General features: G+C 37.4%; 1 protein-coding gene across 2 annotated transcripts in view; it reads left to right on the top strand.

Moving 5' to 3' along the window:
* Positions 1-23,234, top strand: part of TTC27 (tetratricopeptide repeat domain 27) — a 228,476-nt gene that overhangs the window by 158,365 nt on the left and 46,877 nt on the right. For both annotated transcript variants that reach the window (XM_027850566.1, XM_027850565.1), the window contains exons 14-15: positions 19,048-19,146; positions 19,889-19,941. In XM_027850566.1, coding sequence (XP_027706367.1) covers positions 19,048-19,146; positions 19,889-19,941 — 152 coding nt within the window. The remainder of the gene's footprint in view (positions 1-19,047; positions 19,147-19,888; positions 19,942-23,234) is intronic.

Below are 23,234 nucleotides of genomic sequence, written 5' to 3'. Positions count from 1 at the left end.
AAGCAAGTTAGGTTTGAGAAGGTGGAGAGGCAGTATGTGCAAAAGAGGTGTTTTAGGAACAGTATTCCCACATGTTCTCACTTTGACTTGGTGAGAGGGACTTAGAGCATGAAGAGACTGGGAATAAGATAGCTAGTTAGGAGGTTGTTGTCATAAAATAATACAGTTGATATATGAAGGGTTAAGGCTTGTGCCAGTAGGAATAGGAGGGAAGGTACAAATGTGAGAGATGTTATGGTGGAATAATATAATTAGGAACTAATTATTCCAGAGAAACAAAAGGAATGATAATTGTTAAAAACCAGACACAATGTAAGCAGATGTTTTAGAAGATTTTCCTGCATCATCACATGTGAATCTAATTCAGGCAGGCTGTAAGTCATGTCAGAGTAGACAGTTCAGACGATGTATGGTACTAACACACAACAAAGATGGAAATACACTTTTGATCCAAATCTAAACTCTCCCTGGAGACGAAGGGTTAATATAGACCATTTTTTTTAAAAATTCTTTTTTAAATCTTAGGAAAGAGGAAAGAAGAGAAATTGAAATCAAAATAGAAAAAATCTTTCAGTGGATACACTGTTGTCAATTTTAGGTATTTCCAGTTCACTTGGTACCATGCCATGCTCTTTTGAAAACAAAATTAAGGCAGAATGAAGTGCTATTTGAATAATTTATGTGGTTTTAACCCCTTGTTTGTTCATGGTACTGTTAAGTAGCATGCATTAATAATGAATACATTGCTTTTCCTATTTATTTGTATTCAAATGGTATTTAGAGTCCCTGTTCATAATATTACTTCCTGAAAGCTAAAAGGTTCCTACCTCACAAAAGATCAAAATAAGCATATTTAGATACATTGCAAAGGTGTGTAGCAACATTTACTAATTGTCCAAGTTGCATATATTTCTCTCCTGAAGTTTGAGAGCCATTAGACATATCTGATTCTTATACTTTCATATTGGAAATTCCACTCTTTTTTACCCATCAATTTTCATTCTTTCATACTTTCTCCACATCCACAAATTGTCACTACTGCTAAAGTTACTGAAGTTTCCATCCTCGGTTTTTTATAATTAGTGTGAAGAAACACATTCAAGAAAGTGTTTGGGAAGTTTGCCATGAAGTTTTTTCCATACCAGACTTTTTCACAACAGAAGACTAAAATCTTTGTACCTTGTCTCCTAGTCTCATGTAGTCATTGAACCTATATTATCTATATCTCTCTCTGTGCAATTATTCCTTCTACCTAAATGCATACATGTTCTCAGTAATGTAGATACTTTTTCCAGTGTTATAGATCATAAAGTATCTATGCCAGCCTATGAATCCTCCACAGAGGATTTGCCCAATATGCTGTAGGCTTTCCTTTTAGATTTTAAAGCATTATGTCGGTACCATTGCAGTACTTGGTATGTTCATCTGTTATTACTTGTTTGTGCTCCACAATCTACCTTCTTTTCCAATTATACATTTCCTGGACATCTTTCATGCCAATTCTTGTGCTCAAGCCATGTGTGTTGCATCCTACATATGCCCGCAGTGTGTGTCACCATTGTCCTTTGAGTCACCCCTAATAATTCTCATTCTTTTGAGATAGTCATGTTCTATGACTTGCAGCTCTACAGTCTCACCAGAAGAATGCTGATGTGAAAAATATGGTTAATCTGTTTTTGTTTTCTTTTTAAACATAAAGCAGCTTGGAGTCATTGAAAACATTGCACAGTTTGCCAGATGCAAACCAGGCTTATCCTCTTCTTGCTGTTTGATTCTGAGCTCAGCACATTGTCTACCTTGAATCTTTGTCCAAGACAGATATACTGATGCATTAAATAAATGGGTGGCCAGTCTAGCTGCATGTTATAGTTTGGATGGATTCTTCCATTTTTTTTTTTCCTGTATGGGTTATTAAAATAGTCTCTTTTGAGTGACCCCAAGGTCATAGTTTTAGAGCTGGAAGGGACCTCAGTGATAATCTAGTCCAGTTGCCTTTGTGCTCCAGGTGATGTTGTGATGATAGCACCACGCATCAGAATACTACAGAACACCTTTTCCCTACCTCAAGAGATCCATGCCATGATATAGTACCTCTGTATTTGGAGCCAGAAGATCTAAGTTTGGATTGCAGCTCTGCCATATGCTACCTACGTGACCTTGGGCAAATCACTTCACTACTCTGGGCCTCAGTTTTTCCATCTGTAACATGGGAGAACTTGACTAGATTTTCTCCAAGGTGAGATCGTGCACTCCCTCTTCCCTTGAGATTTTGCAAAGTACATCCTTTGTTTTCGTGATAAACTCTTTGGTCTTCCTGTTCTGTGCTTTGCTTAATATTGATAATCAGAGAGTTGCTGAACAAAGTTATCTCTGCATTAATTAGGGAGTCTCATATGAGTTTGACATAAGCATGGAAGACTCATTGAACAAGGAGAGTCTCTTTTTTTGATGAGTCAAATGCCTAAAAAAAAGTCAGCAAACAATAAGTCCAGTAAAAGGTTATGTTTCCTATACCTTTCAGTAAGTTGCCCTAAGGCTTTCAGTTGTGTAACTGTGATGATGAAGACTCTTTTAGGAAATTGTACATGAAAATTTGCTTATTCCCTTCTATTTTCCTAAAGAATAATTTTGATGCAAGTGTAGATTACTTTCATAAAGACTTTTTAGAGATTAGAATATAAATGTGGAATGGTAGTTACTGATGCCTTTTGGATCACCAAAATACAAGTCCGTGACTTTTCTCAATTTTTTCCATATCTTTCCCCATTTCAGGATCTGGGAAATCCATCCTTCATTGCTTTAAAAACCGATAGTATGGATTTTTTTTTCTGTGTCCAGATCTGGTCCAGATTTCTGTGTTTGTATAGGGGGCAGGAGTAGTGATAGGGCCATATCCTGTGGCCCACTGGGGCTGAGGTAATAGAGTCTAAATGTAGAGGTCTCATAGGGACTGTCTTTTGCTTTTCTTTATATCCTTAGCATAGTGCCTAGCACCTAGTAGGCATTAATAAGTATTTATTGCCTGCCTCATTGATGAGAATAAGGCACTACAGAAATACCTGCTGATGTTCTATTTTTCATACATTTGTTCTCCCAGTTTCATCTGTAAATACTCTTGGGATATTTTGACTTACTTGAGTCTCAGGTATTTTGACTTACATGAGTCTCAGGCTAAACTTTCTACAGACTTCTTTTCTCCTCTAGCATTCATTGTGCTTTTATTTATTTATTTATTTGTTTATTTATTTGTTTATTGGCTAGGTAATTAGGGTTAAGTGACTTGCCGAAGGTCACACAGCTAGTAAGTATCAAGTATCTGAGGCTGGATTTGAACTCAGGTCCTGCTGACTCCAATGCTGGTGCTCTATTCACTGTGCCACCTAGATGCCCCAAACTTCCTAACCATTGGAACTGTTCCCTTTTTTTTTTTTGGTGAGGCAATGGGGTAAAGTGACTTGCCCAGGGCCACACAGCTAGTAAGTGTCAACTGTGTGAGGCAAGATTTGAACTCAGGTCTTCCTGAATCCAGGGCTGGTACTTCATCCACTGTGCCATCTAGCTGCCCCTCTTTGTGTTTTATAAGGTCGTACTGTTCATAATCTTCCATACTTCTCTGTGAAGTTTTATAAATTAGTTTATATTTTTAACCTGTGTGGCCTGTAACTGCCATGTTTCTCAAGGAGTTCAAATGTTTATTGGTTAGTACAATTTCTGAAATCTTCTGGCCTGCTGTTGGGATGATTCCTTTGCATGATTTAAACTTCTGTTGGAAAGTATGATAATCAAAGTCACTTTTTTCTTTTACCCATTTTCCATTCTTCAGTAGTTTGTTTGAATAGGTTAGCTGTTGTAATTGCATACAGTGCTCTCTTCTCATATTTATTTCTTCTAGTTTGGTGTTGATTTTGACCATTGCTCAAACTCATTCATGGTTTGACTGTCCACTGGTAGCTGAGTCGGAAACAACTTCTGTATTGGTAACCATTAATTTTCTGTCTTTTAAAATATACTCAATTTCCTTTTGTGATGTTTTTCATTGCCTGTAATGTCTAGGACCTTCTGACTCTCTCTCTTCTGGAGGAAAGTATTCATGATATATAAATGTGCAGCTTTTGAATAGTACACAAACATTTGTCGTTTCCTAGTCCTCAGCCACATTTTCCAAAATGTTTTTGCTGTCTTCTTCATACATTGATTTCATACATTGAAGTAACCAAGTGTAAATTTATATGTTGAAATAATTTGGAGTTCTTCATAGAATTTTTTTTATCTTTTCATTCTCTCCAACAGTGTTCCCCCATTAACTGTAAATATCCTGGTTGTCCCTGCTTCTGGAACCTCCCCTACTAACTTTCCATCTACTCTATGCGTACCTTGTATACATGTTTTTATGTTATTTTTGTATATGTTATCTCGTCCATTAGAATACAAACCCCTTGAGGGCAGGAATTCTTTACCTTTGTTTGTATGCCCAGATTTTAGCATGGTACCTGACAGATAGTAAGCAATAAATTGATGATTGGTGGGTAGTCTTTTTGCTTCTGCTCATCTGAGGGCTGCAGGATTAGCCAGCAATCCCATCAATGTTTCTTGTTATCTTTGTATACCTGATTAAATCAGCTTCCATCATTTCCTATATTTACTTCTCTAAGGAAGTAGTATGGAAGATCCATACTACCTTTATGCAAATAACCCCAACAAATATACTTGTAACAACAAACTGATATGCTGAATACCCAACTGAAAACCTTTTTTTCCCTCCTATCTCTGGTCTTTTCCAAGTTAAGTACTTTTTTCCTTTCCTTATTCTTTCTTGATCCTCTCCTTAACCTCTTGCTTTTTTATAAATGCAGAGCACAGGTCCCAGAATAGTCCCAGTTTTGCACAATGCCTTAGATAGAAACTAGGTAAGTAATCTTTTCTTCCTTTTTTTTTTTAAGTTTTATGCCGTTTACTTTTTACATCATGACCATTTCCAGATATGCCTACCACCCCATGCCAAAAAGGAACAAAGAAAACAAGTAAAAAAGAAAAACTGCTAAGCAAAACCAGCCACTCGAGTGATTGTGCATGCCAATTGAATACAACCTTCCATAATCGAAGTCCCACCACCCTCTACCAAAGATCATGGTATACTGGGGAAATGAAGGACAGGCGATCCAGCAGTTTCCTAAGCCAACTCTAAGGTTTTACACCTGTGTCAGAAGCATCGTATTCACCTGTCTTGCTGTTAGCAGTGCTATAGTAGGAGGGAGGGACTTTATTTGATCACTATGTAGTGTGGTTCCAATTAAAAGGCACCTTTTTCTTTTAACATTTTAAATTTGTCTTTGGGGATGGCAGGAGGTATGAAATGAATACCCAGAGTCTTCCTTAATTTGTTTGATTTTGGAGAATGAAACAAAAAGTAAGATACTATTTAGACTTTTGAAGTGTTTATTCCCCACACTCTGATAGTATTACTGTTCTATCCATTTGGCACAAAGTATGTGACTGTAATATTCTGTGTATAGTGATCACATTTGAATAACTACAAATCACTTGTCTACCATTTAAAGTAAACAAAACAGCATAACAGTTTAAGTTCAACAAATGTTAAGTATTATGTAGCAGAGGTGCTGAACTCTGTCCAAAACTGCCTTTAAAGCTCCTAACTGGGGCCATACCACATTAAAATGTCACTGGGAAATGTTTAACAGAATAATTAAAAATACAATGCAGTATAGATAATGTTAATTTATTATTTTCTAAGTGAATATGCAGCCCACAGGGATCCATTTCTATTTGAGTTTGATAACACTGTTGTTTAGAAATATATCTTTTTATTTGATGTTTAAATGATAATAGTTGTGTGTATAATGTTAGTGATGTAAATTTTTTAAAGAAAGAAAATAATATTATAAAGAATCATAGTATCACAGGATGGAGGTGCTTCCTCATCTCTTCCTCTTGAGTTAAGATTGATCATTGTAATCACTCAGCTTTTGGTCTCATTTTTTACCCCAGTTAAATTATTATATTCATTGTGTATTGTTCTTCTTGGTTCTGCTTGCTTCACTTAGCATTTTCCCCTTTTTAAAAGATATTACAAAATTTAATGATCTGCACTGATGGAGAGGTTACAAAGGATAGGCAGAAGATCAGTAACATATATTCCCTAACCTTATGAATCTTAGAATCTGGGGGTCAGGGGTAAGGAGAAAGGGGAGAGCCAAGACCTAAACACAGATAGCTGTAATAGATAGTATTCTATGACCAGTACTTTAGAGAATTTTTTTAGTGGACCATGGGAGGTTATTGTCCACTAAAGGAATCAGGGAGGATTTTATGTAGTAGTCTACATTTTATATAGTGAAGCAAATTACAAAGCCCCATGAACTAATAATCAGTGTAGGTAATATTATCCCCATTTTATAGATGAGGAAACAACCCCAGAGAAGACATAATTTGCTCAACTCACACAGCTAGTAAGTTGTCAGAGCTGGGTTCAAACCTGAGTATATCTGGACTCCAATTCCAATACTTTTTCCATCAGACTACACTGTCTCTACATAGCCAATTCATGGAAAAGGTGGCATTTGTGTTAGATTTTCAAGATTCTGTAGGAATTCAGCAGTTAAAGGGGAGAATTAGAAGCACATTCCAAGCATAGGAAAGTGTGAGCAAAGACCCAGCAGTAGAGAAATGCAGTATCTGTCTGGGAGGAAGAGACTAGTCTAGTTTAGCTAGAGCAGAATACATAAAGGGGAATAACATAGATTAAGACTGGAAAGGTAGGAGGTAGGTGAGATTGTGGAGGGCTTTGAATACCAAGGAACGGTGGTTAAGCTTTACTCCGTAAAGAAAAGGGAGCCACTGAAAATTTTGGAACAGAATAATGGCAGAAACAACCCTATGATGTAAGACTGTGTAGGAAAAATTATTTCCAGGATGAGGAGAAAGAACTTGGGTTGATTATTTCTAGGTCAAGAAAGTAAAAGAAAGGCATCACATAATGACTGACTGGGGAAAAGGAGACTAAAACCAAGTGCCAAGTGAAGCAAGTACTTAGGGAAATCATTTGAAATAGAGAAAAATCCTTTGGAGAAGGGCAAGCTTAAGCAGTGTGAGACTTCTGCTTTCTTAGGAAGGGGAATATTTTAGAAATAGCAAAGTAATCTTTTAATTCCTTCTTATAGTTGATGGACTCTTCCTCTTCAAAAAGTAATTAATGCCTGTGTGCTAATTTGATTTTTTTTTGTTGTTTACTTGTTTTTAAACAACATTGATCTCATTGTATGCTTCAACACTGGGGGTGTTTTTTGATGGAATCACCTGTATTTTGACATTGTTGGATTGGGGTTGAACATCTGTTAGTTTAAGACAGGGTGTAATATTTTAAGCTTCACTGCATATGACTAATTTTTAAAAGGCCATTCTTTCCTCACTTTGAAAATAAAAGTCCAATTGCTCCCCAGAGTATGTTTATTTTTTGAGTGATTCATCAAAAGAAGTGAGGAAAATGAGTACTCCTGATTGTTCATCCTTTGTAAACTTTGTGAAATGTGATGACAGCTGTTGAGACAAAGAAAGGTTGTATGTTGAACCTAAAAGTTAGAAAAGAGAGACATCTGTTTTAGAAATAAATTATCTTCATTGGTGTTTCTAATGATTCTTTGTGAGTCAACTAATGTCCCTAAAGAGTGCATGGAGTGTTAAGGGAAGACTGGTATCTCTGGTGGGAGGGCTGCTTTCAACCTTTGATGTCCACCTGCCACCCAACTCTCACCTGTAGCTTCAAGAAGCCATAGATGCACAGTGACTGCAACCTTGTAAAACTGCTTTGGCAGACAGGCTAAACCAGGTTGAGGATAATCCTGTCAGTGGGTTAGGGGAATGTCTATCCCAAACATGTGAAGACTTCCTTGGAAGAGTAGGAGGATATGAACAGTTTGGTCTAACAGGCCATGATGGTGGCAGAAGCAGGTGCTGTGGAGTGCTTAGAGCTTGGTTAGACTTTGAAGATGCCAAGGTTATCTACTGCATCCCAAGCCATTGCCAGTTGTCTTGACTTTTGTCTTGCCACTGGACTCTGATGATTCTGGAAGAGAGAGGCTGAACATTTCATGCAATCCTACTTCACTTAAATGCACCAGTCAAAAGACATCACCCATACTATTTTACCTGCCTCAAAGTCCTGTGGTGATGGGCAAGTGATGGTGCAGATCCACTGGGAGCTGTAGTCACAATCTTGCACACAAGTGGCCCAAGCCATAAGGATATCTTCTCATTGGGACTAAAGCAGCAGTGGAATTCTGTAGCCTGTAGGTATCTGAGCAGCCTTTGTGAAGGACTACATTGCCCACCTCCTGGCATGAGGAAGGGGCTAGAAAAGATATCCTAAAAATTGTGTGCTTCACCAAACCTAACCCTGGCCTGCTTACCACAGCAGGTAGAGATCTCACCCTGCAGTTGAAACACAAAAAAATGAACAAAAACTTTCGTGAAGATGATTCTAGTCACCATTGGTACATGGAATGTATGCTTACTTTTGGACAACATAAAATCCAGTAGACTTGAAAAACAAACAGCTTTTGTTGCAAGAGAGTTCAGCAAGTATTGCATCCAGATAGCAGCCTTGAATGAAACAAGGCTGGCAAAAGAAGGCCAGCTTGCTGAAGTCTGAGCTAGATAAACATTTTTTCTGGAGTGATCACTGTGATGAGGATCACCGTGAAGCTGGCACAGATTTTGTAATCAAGTCTAATCTAGTCAACAAGCTTGTATCCTTCCCAAAAGAAGTAAATGATAGGCTCATGACAATGTGGTTGCCACTTTTGGGAAAGTGCCACACCACCATCATTAGTGCATATGCTCCCACCGTGGCAAACTCTGATGAGGGCAAAGAAAAATTTTATGAAGATCTGAAGACTTTTATCATCAATGTGCCAAAAGAGGACAAGCTTATAATTCTGGGTGACTGTAACGCTACAGTAGGCACAGACTATCAGGCATGACAGGGTGGCTTTGGGAGGAATGGCGTCAGAAACAAAAACAGCAGTGGTCTTGCTACTGAAGACTTGTCTTATGACATTCTTATCACTAATACTGTCTTCTGTTTACCTAACTGCAATAAAACTTTATGGATACATGCCTGCAGCAAACATGGGCATTTAATAGACTATGTCATTGTAAGGAGAAGAGACAGGATGTGAGAGGGACAAAGGCAATGCATGGTGCAGAGTGCTGAACTGATCATAGACTTATCCTCTCCAAGCTAAACATTCGCATTCAACAAAAGTAGTGGCCCCAAAGCAAGACAACTACCAGAAGATTTAATGTCAACAGATTAGAGTGCTTCTCCATGGGTGAACAGTTTGTTCCTAACTTGGAAGGGAAGCTGAGCCAACACATGGTTGACAACAACGGAGGAGAAAAGGAGCAGCTTTCAGAGATTTGGTGTGCAACATCACATTTACTCGTTTGGGCCAGAACACTCACAAACATCAGGATTGGGTTGATGAAAATGATGGTAAAATTCAGAAGTTACTAAATGAAAAATAACTTCACAGAATTTACCAGCAGGATAGTCTGTCCGTCTCTAAGAAGACAAAATTTAATTCCACCAAAAGTAAAGTGCAAGCAAAGCTTAGAGAAATGCAGGGGATTCTTGGCAGGTGAAATTCAGTTTTATGCTGATGATAACAATCCAAAGTGCTTTTATGATTCCCTGAGGGATATTTATAGGCCAAAGACCTACAGTGCATCTCAAGTACTCTGTGCTAATGGAGCCACATTGAGTGGTGATAAAGATGTGATTCTGGCGAGATGGGCTGAACACTTCCACAATGTTCTCAACAGACTGCCATCAACCAATACTAAAGTCATTGAGCGTATACCTTAGATTCAAGTCAGCCCCTTTCTAGCTGAACTTCCAACTAAAGAAGAGGTTTTGAAAGCAGTAGGCTCCTCTAATGTGGCAAAATGCTTGGTGCTGATTCTGTTCTAGCAGAGACTTACAAGTTGGGGGTCCACTGCTTATACAAAAACTGACTGAAATTTTCCAGGTTATATGGCAAGAGGAGGTTACCCCATAGGAGTTCTAGAATGCCTCCATTGTCCATCTCTATAAAAGGAGAGTAAATAGGTTGTCTTGTGACAGTCACAAGGGGTCTCTCTCTCAGTCATTGCTGGCAAGATTCTTGCCAGAGTCCTTAACAGAATGATTCTTCACCCAGAAGATAGTCATCTACCTGAGAGCCAGTGTATGTTCAGAAAGGGCCCAGGAATGATCAATATGATGTTTGCTGCCTGACAACTCCAGAAGAAACACCAGGAGCAGAACAGAGGTCTTGTACACAATGTTCTTTGATCTGACCAATCCTTTGATAATATCAGTCGTGAGGGCTTTTGGAAGATCATGGCAAAATTTGGTTGCATAGAGAAGTTCATCATTATTGTACAACACTTCCATGCTGGCATGCTTGGCGTTAGTCACCCAGAATTATAAGCTCTTTTGACACATTGATAATGAGGGTCTCTAGGTCTTCATAAAATTTTTCTTTGACCTCATCAGAGTTTGCCATGGTGGGAGCATATGCACTAATGATGGTGGTGCAGCACTTTTCCTGCAAGTGGCAACCACATTGTCATGAGCTTATCGCTCACTTCTTTTGGGAGGCATACAAACTTGTTGACTAGATTAGATTTGATTACAAAATCTATGCCAGCTTCACAGTGATCCTCATCACAGTGACCACTCCAGAAAAAACATTTATCTAGCTCAGACTTCAGCAAGCTGGCCTTCTTTTGCCAGCCTTGTATTGCAAGCTGGATAATGGAAAATGCTCTTGCGATTTCTCAGTCACCATTGGAATGAAGCAGGGCTATGTGCTAGCTCTCCTATGTTTTCAGTGATATTGGTGGATGCCTTCAATGAGGATGAAAATGACATTAGGGTCTACTACCTCAATGACAATAAATTATTTAACTTGAAAAGGTTACAAGCCAAGACTAAAGTGGAGGGAGAGTTGGTGGCCAACTTTTTGTTCAAAGATGATTGTTCGTTCAATGCAGCCTCTGAGGTGAGATCAATGGAGTATAGACTGATTTTGTGCTACTTGTGCTAGTTTTGTCCTGACAGTGAACACCAAGAAAACAGAGGTTCTCCATCAGTCCAACATCACACTATCCATATATGTGTGGAACTATCAGTTACAGAAAAAGGATACATTTTGAATGCTGTGGATAAATTCACTTACCTTGGCAATATACTTTCCAGGAGTACACACATAGATGACGAATTTGATGTGTGCATCACTGAGCTAGCTCAGTGTTGGGAGGCTTCAAAGGAAAGTGTGGGAGAGAAGAGGTATTAGGCTACCTGCTGTACTGTGATGCTGACCTCATTGTTGTAAGTCTGTGAAACCTGGACAGTATACCAGCGCCATATCAGGAAATTGAATTGATTCCATTTGATTTGTCTTAGAAAGATTCTGAAGATCACCTGGCAAGATAAGGTACTGGACACTGAGGTCCTTTCTTGAGCTGAGCTGTCAAGCATTCAAACTGTACTGCAGAGAGTGCAACTCTGTTGGGCTAGCCATGTTGTTCAAATGCCAATTATACATTTCTCTGAAAGGCTATTTTATAGAGAAGTCACACAAAGCAAGTGCTTATATGGAGCTCAGAAGAAGTGTTACAAGGACACTCGCAAAGTCTCTTTGAAGAACTTTGGACTTGATTGTGAGATATGGGAGACACTGGCACAGGACCACGCAGCATGTGTGCCCGCATCAAAGAAGGTGCTGTTCTCTATGAGCAAAGCAGAATTATAGTAGCTCAAACAAAATGTGAGATGTGCAAATGTAGAGACATCTCCATTCCAAATGTTCATATGCATATTTGTGCCCAACTTGTACTAGAGCCTTCTGAGCTCGTATGGGTTTGAACAGCCGTAGTTGGACACGCTGTACATTGACCCTGACATAGGAATGTCATTTTGGTCCTCTTTGACTACGATGGAGAACAACAAACTAACCAATGTCCCTGAACATCTCCTTATAAGCTGGGACACGAATATTAAGTGTCAGGGTCTATGTTGGGTCCTATTTACAGTCTTTTTATTCTGCAATTAGACGGCGCTGATGTGTGCTGTGTTCCACCTGCAATATGCTTATTTTGTCACTAGGGGGCACTTGTGCCTTTTTAAAAATTAGTGGCACTTCAGGTTCAATCAGTCAGTCAATGAGCAAAGATTCTCACAATACCCACTTCCAAAGAACATTTTAAATGAGAGCACTCCAAGTTGGCAACTTAGTCAGATTCTTCCATTAAAAATACAATGATATATACGGATATATAAGGATATGGACTGAACCTGTAATTTCATTATAGTGATACAGTGAACTTCAAGATGAGGAAACTCTTCAATGCAGGTCAACATCTTCTCTAAAACTTACAATCTTTGAGAGTTTTATAGTTCAGTGACTTGCCCAGGGTCACATAACCAGAAGATGTCAGAGCCAGGGCTTAAAGCCAAGTCTTTCTGGTTCTGAGGCCAGCTCTCTAGCCACTCTGCCATGATGCCTTCTGAAAGTTGTGTGCTTCATTAAAAGCTTGATTTTTTAGCCGTTATAGTATACACTTAGAGTAATAGTCAAAGGAATTAAAGGCATAATAAAAACTTTTCTGTCTAGACCATAATTTCTTAATCATTTTGTGGCATGGACCCCATCTCAGAAGTTTTGTTTGTTTGTTTTTTGTTTTTTAATTTTTTTTTTAAATTTTTATTTTTAGGCAATTGGGGTTAAGTGACTTGCCCATGGTCACACAACAAGTAAGTGTCAAGTGTTTGGTCTGAGGCTGGATTGGAACTAAGGTCCTCCTGACTTCAGGGCCGGTGCTGTATCCACTGGGCCACCTAGCTGCCCCAGAATAATGTTTTTAAATGCATAAACTAGAATACATAGGATTACAAAGGGAACCAAAGGCTAGTGAAAACAAAAGATGTAATTTTTTTCCCCATCTAAGTTAATGGATTCCATGAAATTTATTCATGCACCCCTCTGGGCCCCAAGTTAAGAACCCCTGGTCAGGACTCTCTAAAATTCTCTAATGTTCGTTTGGAATCAGGGGACCTCTGTTTTTTGGATCTTCCAGTTCAGATGCTGTGCTCAGCATTTCTGATCTTGACTTTGAAATGCTTAGCTAAGCCTCACATATTTCTCTGAAGATAACTAATTCATAATTGTAGCTTGAGCACTCTTTCACTTATTAGTCCTTGTTCATCAAACTTGACTCCCCTTATTCATCCTGGGAGATCAGGTCAGATTGACTGCCCCGGGTCCTTTTGGGTTCTTTGCTAAATAAATGTAAAGTAAAACTGTTCTCTTGCTTCCTCTTTGTTTGTCTAAGTGTTCTGTGGAATCAGGAAAAGTTTTAAGTAAAAACTCTGAAAACTTGATTTCCTAGGTTTGCTCAGGATATACCTTAGCTGTGCATTTTCTTGTACAATAGATTGTTAGAAACCTCAGTTCCTTTTGGATGCTAGCCTGCTCGTTATTTTTCTACCAGTCACTGATTTATCAAAACCATCTATTATGAGAATATATATCTCTTGTCTTTCTCCTAAGCGCCAATCCCATATCACAAGCTGCCTTTTAAACATTTTTGAATTTAGATGTCCCATATGTATCTCAAGCTAAACATGTCTCATCGTCCTCTTTCTCATCAAATCCATCCTTTCTCTGATCTTCCCTATTATTGGCATCTCCATACTACCAGTTTCCCAGGTTTGAACCCTTGGTGTCATCTTTCAGCTCTTCATTCTTACTCACATCCATATATATTCAGTTGCCAAGTCTTGTCATTTTTATCTCCACAACATCTCATGTAAGACCACTTCTCTTTGCTCACATAACCACTATTCTAGTTGAGGACCTCATCGCCTTTTGCCTGGACTATTGCAATAGCTTCCTGTTTGGTTTCCGTGCCTGAGATCTCCTTATTTCAGTTCATCTTCCACCTAGCCAGTGATTTTCTATTTTTTTTTCTGAGGCAGTTGGGGTTGAGTGACTTGCCCAGGGTCACACAGCTAGTAAGTACCAAGTATCTGGTCTGAGACCGGATCTGAACTCAGGTTCTCCTGACTCCAGGGCCAGTGCTCTATCCTCTGTGCCACCTAGCTGCCCCTAGTGATTTTCAGTGGGTCTTACTAAGTCATTCCCCCACCTGTTAAAATCCAGTGGTTCTCCCATTTCCCCTAGGATCCAATGTAAATTCCTCTGTTGGCAGTTTAAAGCTCTTCAGAACATGATCCTTTCTTATTTTCCCAATCTTCTTGCAAGTTATTCCCTCCAATTCACACTGTGGGGAAGGCAAATTGGCCTGCTCGCTGTTCCTCACACATGATGATCCAGCTCCTAATCTCCATGTCTTTGTACTGAATATCCTCTCTATCCCTGGAATGTTCTGTCTTTACCTCTGTCTCCTAGACTCCCTGTTTTTCTTTAATTATTCTGCTCAAGTACCTTTCTTGATCTGTACTGCACCCTCCACTCTCACCCCAGCATCCCCCATTGCCTTCCCTTCCAAGATCATTTTGTATTTGATTTGTATATATCTTGTGCATACCTAGCGTATGTACATATTGCCTCCCTTGTTGGAATGGAAGCTCTTTGAAGGTAGGTATGTTTTGCTTTTGTTTTTGTATTCCTGATGCTTAGCATGTCACTTTGTATATAATTGGTGTTTAATAAGTGCTTCTTGATTGATTGAAATATCATATAATGAGCAAAAGCTTTTTTCTAGTGAGTCATCTTATGAGAAAACTTCTTAAGTAGGAAGAAGCAAGCTACTTTCCTTCTTTTCTCATATATCCAATTTGATTCTAAGTTGTATTTTTGAGTGGAATATTGTCATTAATTTACTTTTTAAAAAAGTCATTACTTGTTGCTTAAATGTTAAGTAAATGTCATCTTCTTGATTTGATTTCACTAAAAATGAAGATGCTCCTGCCATATGTGTTGGGATGTAGGAGCAACCATAGATAGAATAGGAAAGGGGAAATTGATGTTTCAGCCAAAGTTGGTGGGTTTTTGTTTGTTGTTCCCTTGATGTGTTTTTTTTATATGTGTGTGTTTGTGGAGTAATGGTGTTGGTAGTAGTTTGTGATTTTTCATGGAAATGTCTGAGGAGTCATTCTTCTCTCTCAATATGTTTTTCTTATTCTTTCCTCTACTCATGTCTTCTTGAGAAGTACTACTTTATTCCTCTACAGTTAATATTTAGTCTTGCACACATACTGTTTGTTTTTTTAATTGTGTGATAAGATGATTAGATTTGTTTGTTTTGGGCTTTATTTTTCCTTTCTAGTACTTATTTTGTAGGAATGTGATTATTCACAAACCTTGGAATTTGTCATTTCTACACAGTAGTTCAGATATGTATAATTAGCTTCCAAATAAATAAATATTAGACATTTTGTACTTGAAGTGTTGTAAAGGATCTACCACATGATTTCATACAATAGAATACGTGTATCATCTTCATAACCATTTTTACTAAATCCATAGTTTTACTTTATCCAAAAAATCTTTTAACCTAAAAATCTATTCATAGCACATAGACCAAAATTCTTAAGATCACAATGACATTAATAGTAGTAGCCAGGAAAAAAAAATAGCAAGAGCTTGCTTTATTAAATTAGGTTATCTGTCTAATTCTCTCTCCTTTCCCCTTTCTTCTTATTTCTTTTCTTTTCCCCCTATCTTATTTTCCCTTTTCCCTTTTCCTTTCTACAGTACTTTTGAATTCTTTAAAGCACTAGTTAAAGGCTGATCTTGCTTATGTAATAAAATTTGTTATCCTGGACAAAGTTGAATCCATCCCTCAATTTGAAAGGCAAAAAAAGACAGCAAAGGTCATAAGATAGAAAAAAACGTTCTGGTCATATATGACCATTGTCAGGCCTTATTTTAAGTGAATCTGAAACAACCTTTATTTATAACTTGAACTTATATTCACTGGTGTGTTATACCAATATGTGCCCATGTTGTTGTGGGAATAGTTTGTCCTTTGCTGCCACCAAAATAGCAAATAGAGCACTTGGTGAATTTGAGTCCCTTGAGGATAATTCCTGTCATTTTTATTTTGGTACTAGAAGAAGGTCTGCCTGAAATTTCTTGAACAAAGAATTAACCCTTCCATTCCACAATTAGAGCTCAAATTTCAAATGCCAGTGTATCTTAACAGGTGTATCTTCTGGGATATAACCAGTGCCAGAGGTCATAACTTTTGTTCTTCTCCCACCTAAACATTTCCCCCCTTAAGTTGTTTGGGGGATGTTTTCCCTCCAGTAGAACAATGCATCTATTTACTTTATTATAAAAACCAAGGGAAAAGTTGAATTCCCTTTATTTATATTGACTTCACAGCCATTTTCCCTTGAGTGTATCTTAAAATTGCATCAATTTTATATAATTATAGTATTCCTGAAAAATATGCAGAAGATTTTTGTATAGAGTACCTAATTCAGTGTTGTTTATGAGGAAAATGTATGTGAAGTACTTGAGTAAAGTAGAGAACTGGATTAGATGATCTAATGTCTTGCAATACTTTTAAGTAAAGTCTGTGATAGTTTTATTAGGAGCTTCTCTTAAAATTTTAAAGTATCAAGTGATATATTTGTGTGTGTGTATACACATACATGTATTTATTTTTTGTTGTTATGTAATTATCAGTAGTCTAACGTGTGATTTCATTGGTATGAGAAACAATCAAAGTGAACACCTCTGTCAATACACATTAGCAACTTGTCTGTTATTCCTTTGGTATGTGTATGTTGTGGGGTAAGGGTATTGGTGGCATTTTATGATTTTTCAGGAAAATGTCTGAGGAGTCATTCTCTTCTCTCAATCAGTTTTTCTTGTTCTTACCTCTCCTCATGTCTTCTTGAAAAGTATTACTCTATTCCTCTACATTTAATACTTAGTCTTATATACCTCCTATTTCTTTTTTTTTTAATGACATGATGAGATAATTTGATTTGTTTGCTTTTGCTTTCATGTTTCCTTTCTAGTACTTAGTGTGAAGGAGTGTGATAATTCACAAACCATGGAATTTCTATATACTAGTTTAGGCACATATAAATTTTTAGCATTTAATTTTTTTTTTTAGCATATAATTATTTAGCATTTTAGAGAGTTGAATGGTATGGAGAAGTTAATACCTTGGCTGTGATTACACAGCTAGTATGGATCGTAGTTGGGACTTAAACACAAGTCTTTCTCATCTCCAAGATTGGCCCTCTCTTCCCTGGACCATGGTGGCTGTCATTACTGATAATAATAAATCATATTTTTTATAAGAACTCATTATTCAAGGGTGCCATGTGATGAATCTTGTTTAAAAAGAATCCTTTTGTAAACTTGAGTAACAGCACCTTAAATTATTTCATGTGCAAGTTTTAATATATTTGGTTTTCTTCATCTTTTTTTTTTTTTAAAGAAAGGGCACTTTTGTGTTTTTTGTGAGGGACATCTATTATGGAATATGGATGAATGCTTGGTAATTCACACCTTGAGTCCATTCATTCATTCAGTATTTGTTAAATGCTTCTTAGACACAAATTACTGTGCTAGATGGATAGAGGTGAAACAGGCAAAAAGAAAATGCCTTCTCTTGAGCTTACTTTCTGTTTTGGAGAAACAACACATGTTTAGAAAATTAAACGTAACACATACACAAAGTAATTCTAGTGGGAGGGCAGTAACATTTAGGAGGCTTCATGTAGGAGGTAACCCTTAAGCTAAGCCTTCCTTTGGCAAATGACAGAATGTCTCTGGCATAGTTTAGTTCTTGGTTTAACTAAAGAGCTACTTCCTGTTCAGCTTCAGGGTACGCTTCTAAATGTATTGAAACTTTTTCTTTTTTAAGACAGGCAGGAGAGACATGTGGATTGTTTCCTGAAAGTACTCCATCAGTAACCCCCCAAAGCTAGCAACTTCCTATGGAAAATAAATCCTAAATAGAGAAGTCCAGTCCAACAGTCACTTATTAATCTCTTGTTATGTACAAGGCACAGTCATTTTAATAGTGCTTTTTCAAATTGACTATTCTTATACACATACATATATGTAGTGTATATTTACATATGCTTATATATAGAAGTGCTGACTTCATTTGTTATTGGAGAGGCTGTAGTGGAAAGATTTATAAAAAGAAATTTGTATTGGACTAATGGAGGCTACTTAAAATGAGTTGACATTTTATTTCCTCTTGTACATTTAGCACTCCACACAGTAACATTAACTGTGGCTTCAAGAGAGGTTAGCATGCATTAGTGAAAAGAGAATTTAAGTGGGAGTCTGAAACCTGGGTTCTCTTCTTAGCTCTGCCACTGAGTCACAAAGTGTTCTTAGGGAAGTCTTTTAATCTTTCTCAGCCTCAGTTTCCTTATCTGTAAAATGAAACAGTTGGGTTTGATACTCTAATGCCTTGTGATACTTTTGAAATAATAAAAAATTCTGTGATACTTTGGGAATTTCTCTTTTAAAGTATTAAAGTTTGTGTGTTTAGGAAAGATGGATTGAGTATCTTTCCATCTTTTCTGTTAACTATGAAAATAGCCAAAGACATGTAAAACTCATTTCATAGAATCGTAGCTCTAGAAGCTGATAGAGACTTCAGAATCTGTTATAATTATTATAATACCTATTATATTATACTATTATAATACTCTCATTTTATTGAGGAGGAAACTGAGGTCCAGAAAGACTAGGTCATGTAACTAAGATTTGAACCCAAATCATCTGAATCTGAAGCTAGAGTTTTTTCCACTATTCAGATACTGACCTTATTATGTTTCAGGGACACCAAATTGCAAAATAAAAATTAAGACAAATTAGTGTTTCTACATGATCTTCTTAAGAGAGAAATTAACATTTGGAGTAAGACCTGTCCATAGCTTTATAAATATTATTAAGTACTGCCCCTTGGAAATGTTTCTTTTTTTTTAATTTTATTTTTATGCTTAGAATGACTTTGACTTTTTTTTCCTCTTTTCAGTTGGGAGTATGGTTTTCCCTAGGCTGTGCTTATATAGCACTGGAAGACTGGGGAGGTTCAGCTAAGGCCTTTCAGCGCTGTGTGACATTGGAGCCTGATGTATGTTTGGTTTTATTGATTTTCTTTCTCTGTCACAACTACAAATGATTGTCCTTAATCATTCATTTAGGATGTGTACCAGGTCAGCAGAGGACTATGATATTGGGAGGAAAGGGAGACAGGAACAGAAAAAACAGTATATTCAAAACCAGGATTACCCTGAAGTCTGGAGATTAAGCAGTCTTCTTGTTTAAGTGAAGAAAAAAATTTTAAGTAGATATAGTACCTGCCACCCAGGTTTGTTATGAGGATCAAATGAAATAACAACTTATATTTAATACTTGTTATTATTTAGAGCTATTTCTTTAAAAAGAAGTCTCCATTTTATCCATCCCTTGTGCTAAAATAAAGTTTCCTTCTCACTATATTCATATTCGTAGGTGATATCATGTACTATCTAGATTAATAGTACATGTTTAATTAAATCAATTACTGAAACTCTGGTGAAAAAGTTAAATTCGTGATTGGCCTTCTCAAAAATATGATATTAAGGCATAATAACAGTACCCCTGCAACTTTCTATGGAAAATTAATCCTAAATAGCTCAGTCCAATCCAACAATCATTTAATCCCCTACTATGTACAAGGCGCTATTATAAGTTTATTTTCTTTTTAAGTTATTTTCTTGAATAAGAAACATAAAAGGATATTAAAGATGCCATATTTTAGATAAAAACATTTTTCCCCACCAAATTAGAAATGCTTAATTTTGTTAATTACATTCTCCTTTTTATCATTATAGAATGCTGAGGCCTGGAACAATTTATCTACTGCTTATATCAGATTAAAACAAAAGTAAGTACTTCAAACAAATAAGAAGAACATTGTTTCCAAAGTAAACAAATCAGATTTCCTTCTATCTCAGCACTGAACCTATCACTCCTACAGTTTTTATTACTCTTTGACTTTTTTCTGTTCTCTGATTTTAAGTTTGCTCACACAGTAGTTTGGTCTGGGATTTGCTTTTTACTGTAACACACACACACACACACACACACACATAATATACATATATAATACACACACACCTCTTTTGGGTTTTATGTGTGAAAAATACCAGTTGTGTAATAAAAATTTCAATCTTTAATTTTTGAGTATTAAACCTACAAGGGCAAGGCAATGAATTAAAACTATTTGTATTAATCTACAAATACTTATTGTGTTAGAGTGAATATAGGTCCCTGTCTTCCCTCCTCCAATAGAATGTATTAAAAATAGACACCTCAGTTTTCCCCCTGCTCTGCACTAAAATAAAGTTTCATGTAGTACTATGTTCTTATTTCTTGTGATATTATACCCACTGATGTTAACTATGGGTATTTAATTAAAATAATTACTGAAACTTTTCAAAATGTGGCCTGTAATCAGGCTGTTAGTACTACAGACAGGGCTTCAGGATAACTAGTCTTTCCATTAACAACAACTTCCCCATAGGCTTATGCACATGTCTCTGCCTGGACTGGGTCCTAGTGCTGCCTATACAGAAGGCAGCTGTTGCTACTTGTGCTTCCTAGTGACTAATCGTATCCTGGCCTTGGTCCCTTAGAGATAGGAGCTCATCACTTCTGCCTCCTTCCCCTCCATCTTCCTCATAGATAGATCTGATTTGATTCTTGCCTACAAGGTGGAAATGCTACAGTGCATTGTTATAAACCTTGGAAGGGTGATCCTTCAATCCTAGGAATTGTGATAAAGAAGGAAAGGAAAATTAGATATAGCCTGTTGTGCACCCTGGCTTTTCACTTCAGGGAGCAGATTTCAGAGGGTTCAAGGATAGGTTAGCATTTCATGGCCTAAAGTTCTGCATTGTAAATCTACCCAGGACACATGGAAAACTCACCAGAATGACATTCTGAAGTAATGAAGAAAAACAATCCAGGGAAAGAGGAGGAAGAATTGTCTAAAGAGAGTGATGTTGATCACTTACCAACTAACTTAGATTTTAAAAAGACTTGTACAGAAGGTGGAAGCAAGGGTAGGTAAATTAGGATGGAAAGTGTTAGGAGTGTTAAAGCCAAGGCAGGCAAAATGTTTCTTTTAAGCTGTATTGAAGACAGCATTGGGAGGGCTTATAAGTGAGTATTGAGGAGTACATGTACCCAGTGTATTAGAGGGATGAGAGAAGGATTATATAAGACTGGAGAGAATGGCCAGGGATGTGGTATCTCCCAGAGGAAGCCAGGTTTCTGTAAACATAAGATAGAAAGAATGTGACAGTAAAAAGTCTAGGTTGAAAGGGAACTTCCTAATGGTAGAATGGAGGGGTTTCAGAGAGTATGATGAAAGAGGAGGAAAGAAGAGAATTGGTACTATACTGGAGTAGGGCTAAGCAAGATGTGAATAAAAGAGCAGGGAGTAGTAACAGATCAAAGAATTTTTTTCATCATGGCCTGCAGTGATTCTGAATTAAAGGAATAAGGAGAGGAGGGGAGAGGAGTTTTTTAGCTATAGAAGAGGTATCAGTTGAGCAGGACCCTCTCCTTTTAGGGTCCTGGGATGAAGGAAGAAAGGTTGCCTCAGCTTATTCTTTCTTCAAATAACAGGGATAGAATATGGAAACAGAAGGGAGATCAAGCCCCTGGGGCAGATATTTGGTTATTGGTTACCCTGGGCCCTGGATGAGCTCACATTTGTAAGTCCCTTTCCTTATACCATAATGGTGAGAGATGAGACCCACCCAGAAAGTACTTGCATGCAGAGCGTGCACTCTCCTGTCCATCAGGCCTGATGTCTGAAGCTCTAATCTGGAATGGGTTTGTGGCAGTAAAAGACCTGGTACCCGAATGCTCAGTTGTTGGAGAGGACCAAAGCATTGCTGGTTTATTCTTTTTCCTCACTTGGGATACTATCCTACACTTCATTTCAAGTGCTACTGAGAAAGTCATGCAACTGGGCTGACTGAGTCAACTACAAAATTGTTATTTAACCTCAGCTGGACCCTGACTGCATCAATGTGATCCTTCTAGCCCTCCATAATTGGTTCTTTTAAAAATCTATATTTTTGTTAATATTTTTTTGTTTCTCCCCTTGTATCTCTCATTCTTCCCCCTCCCAGAGAACTATCCCTTATATGAAAGCATTTTTTAAAGTAAAAAGACAAAGAATGAAAAAATTTTGCTAAAAAGACCAATACATCAAAAAAATTGACAATATGTATAATGTTCTATACTTGTGGACACCCTGTCTCTACAAAGGAGTGGGAAGAGGTGTTTTCTCGTATCTCTTCTTTGGGGCCAAGCTTGCTCTTTCTAATTTTGTAGTGTTCATTTTTTATTGTTTTGGGTCACTATTCTTTTCATTTAAATTGTTATAGTCATTGCGTATATAATTTTCATTGGCCCGCCTACTTCACTTTGCATTGGGTCCCCTAAGTCTTTCTGTGCTTCTCTTTATTCATCATGTTCATTGTTCTCATAGAACAGTAATATTCAATTACATTCATGTACCACAATTTGTTTAGTTATTCTTCAAATGATGGCCATCTACTTTGTTTCCAGTACTTTGATATCTAATTTACCTCACACACTACAGGATCTATTCCATATCATCCCTGCTCTGCCAAGGACCTCACTTAATACTTGATTGAAAATATTGAGGCCATTTGCCGTGAGTTCATCTTTTCTCCTCCTCCTCCTCCTCATCTCATAATTCCTCAATCCTGTCTCGTACTCTTTTCTCCTTTGCTGGTCTGCAGTGAAAAAGATGTGTCCCTTTTTGTCCACCAACTCCTCCATGTATAACTTCGACTTTTCATGACACTGCTGTCTCTTGATTCTCCTTTTAACCTTCTGACATCTTCCCAGTCTCCTTTGCTGTATCATCATCCATGTAGCATCTCCTCATATTGGGTGTATACCCAAGACTTTGTCCTAGCCATCTCTTTTCTTTCTACATTCCCTCACTTAGTCACCTCACCAGCTCCCATGTGTTTAATTTATTATCATTAAAGTAGATCTGCATATTCATACATCTATATATGCATTTGTGTATTGTATAATCCATCCATCCGTCTCTCTATCTATCTGTCTCTCTATCTCTCTATCTATCTATCTATCTATCTATCTATCTATCTATCTATCTATCTATCT

The sequence above is a fragment of the Vombatus ursinus genome, unplaced genomic scaffold, assembly GCF_900497805.2.
Source record: "Vombatus ursinus unplaced genomic scaffold, bare-nosed wombat genome assembly UNPS02009062.1, whole genome shotgun sequence".
NCBI classification, from domain to species: Eukaryota; Metazoa; Chordata; class Mammalia; order Diprotodontia; family Vombatidae; genus Vombatus; species Vombatus ursinus.
The sequence above is the reverse complement of the archived record's forward strand: the minus strand, read 5'-3'. Positions and strand labels throughout refer to the sequence as shown.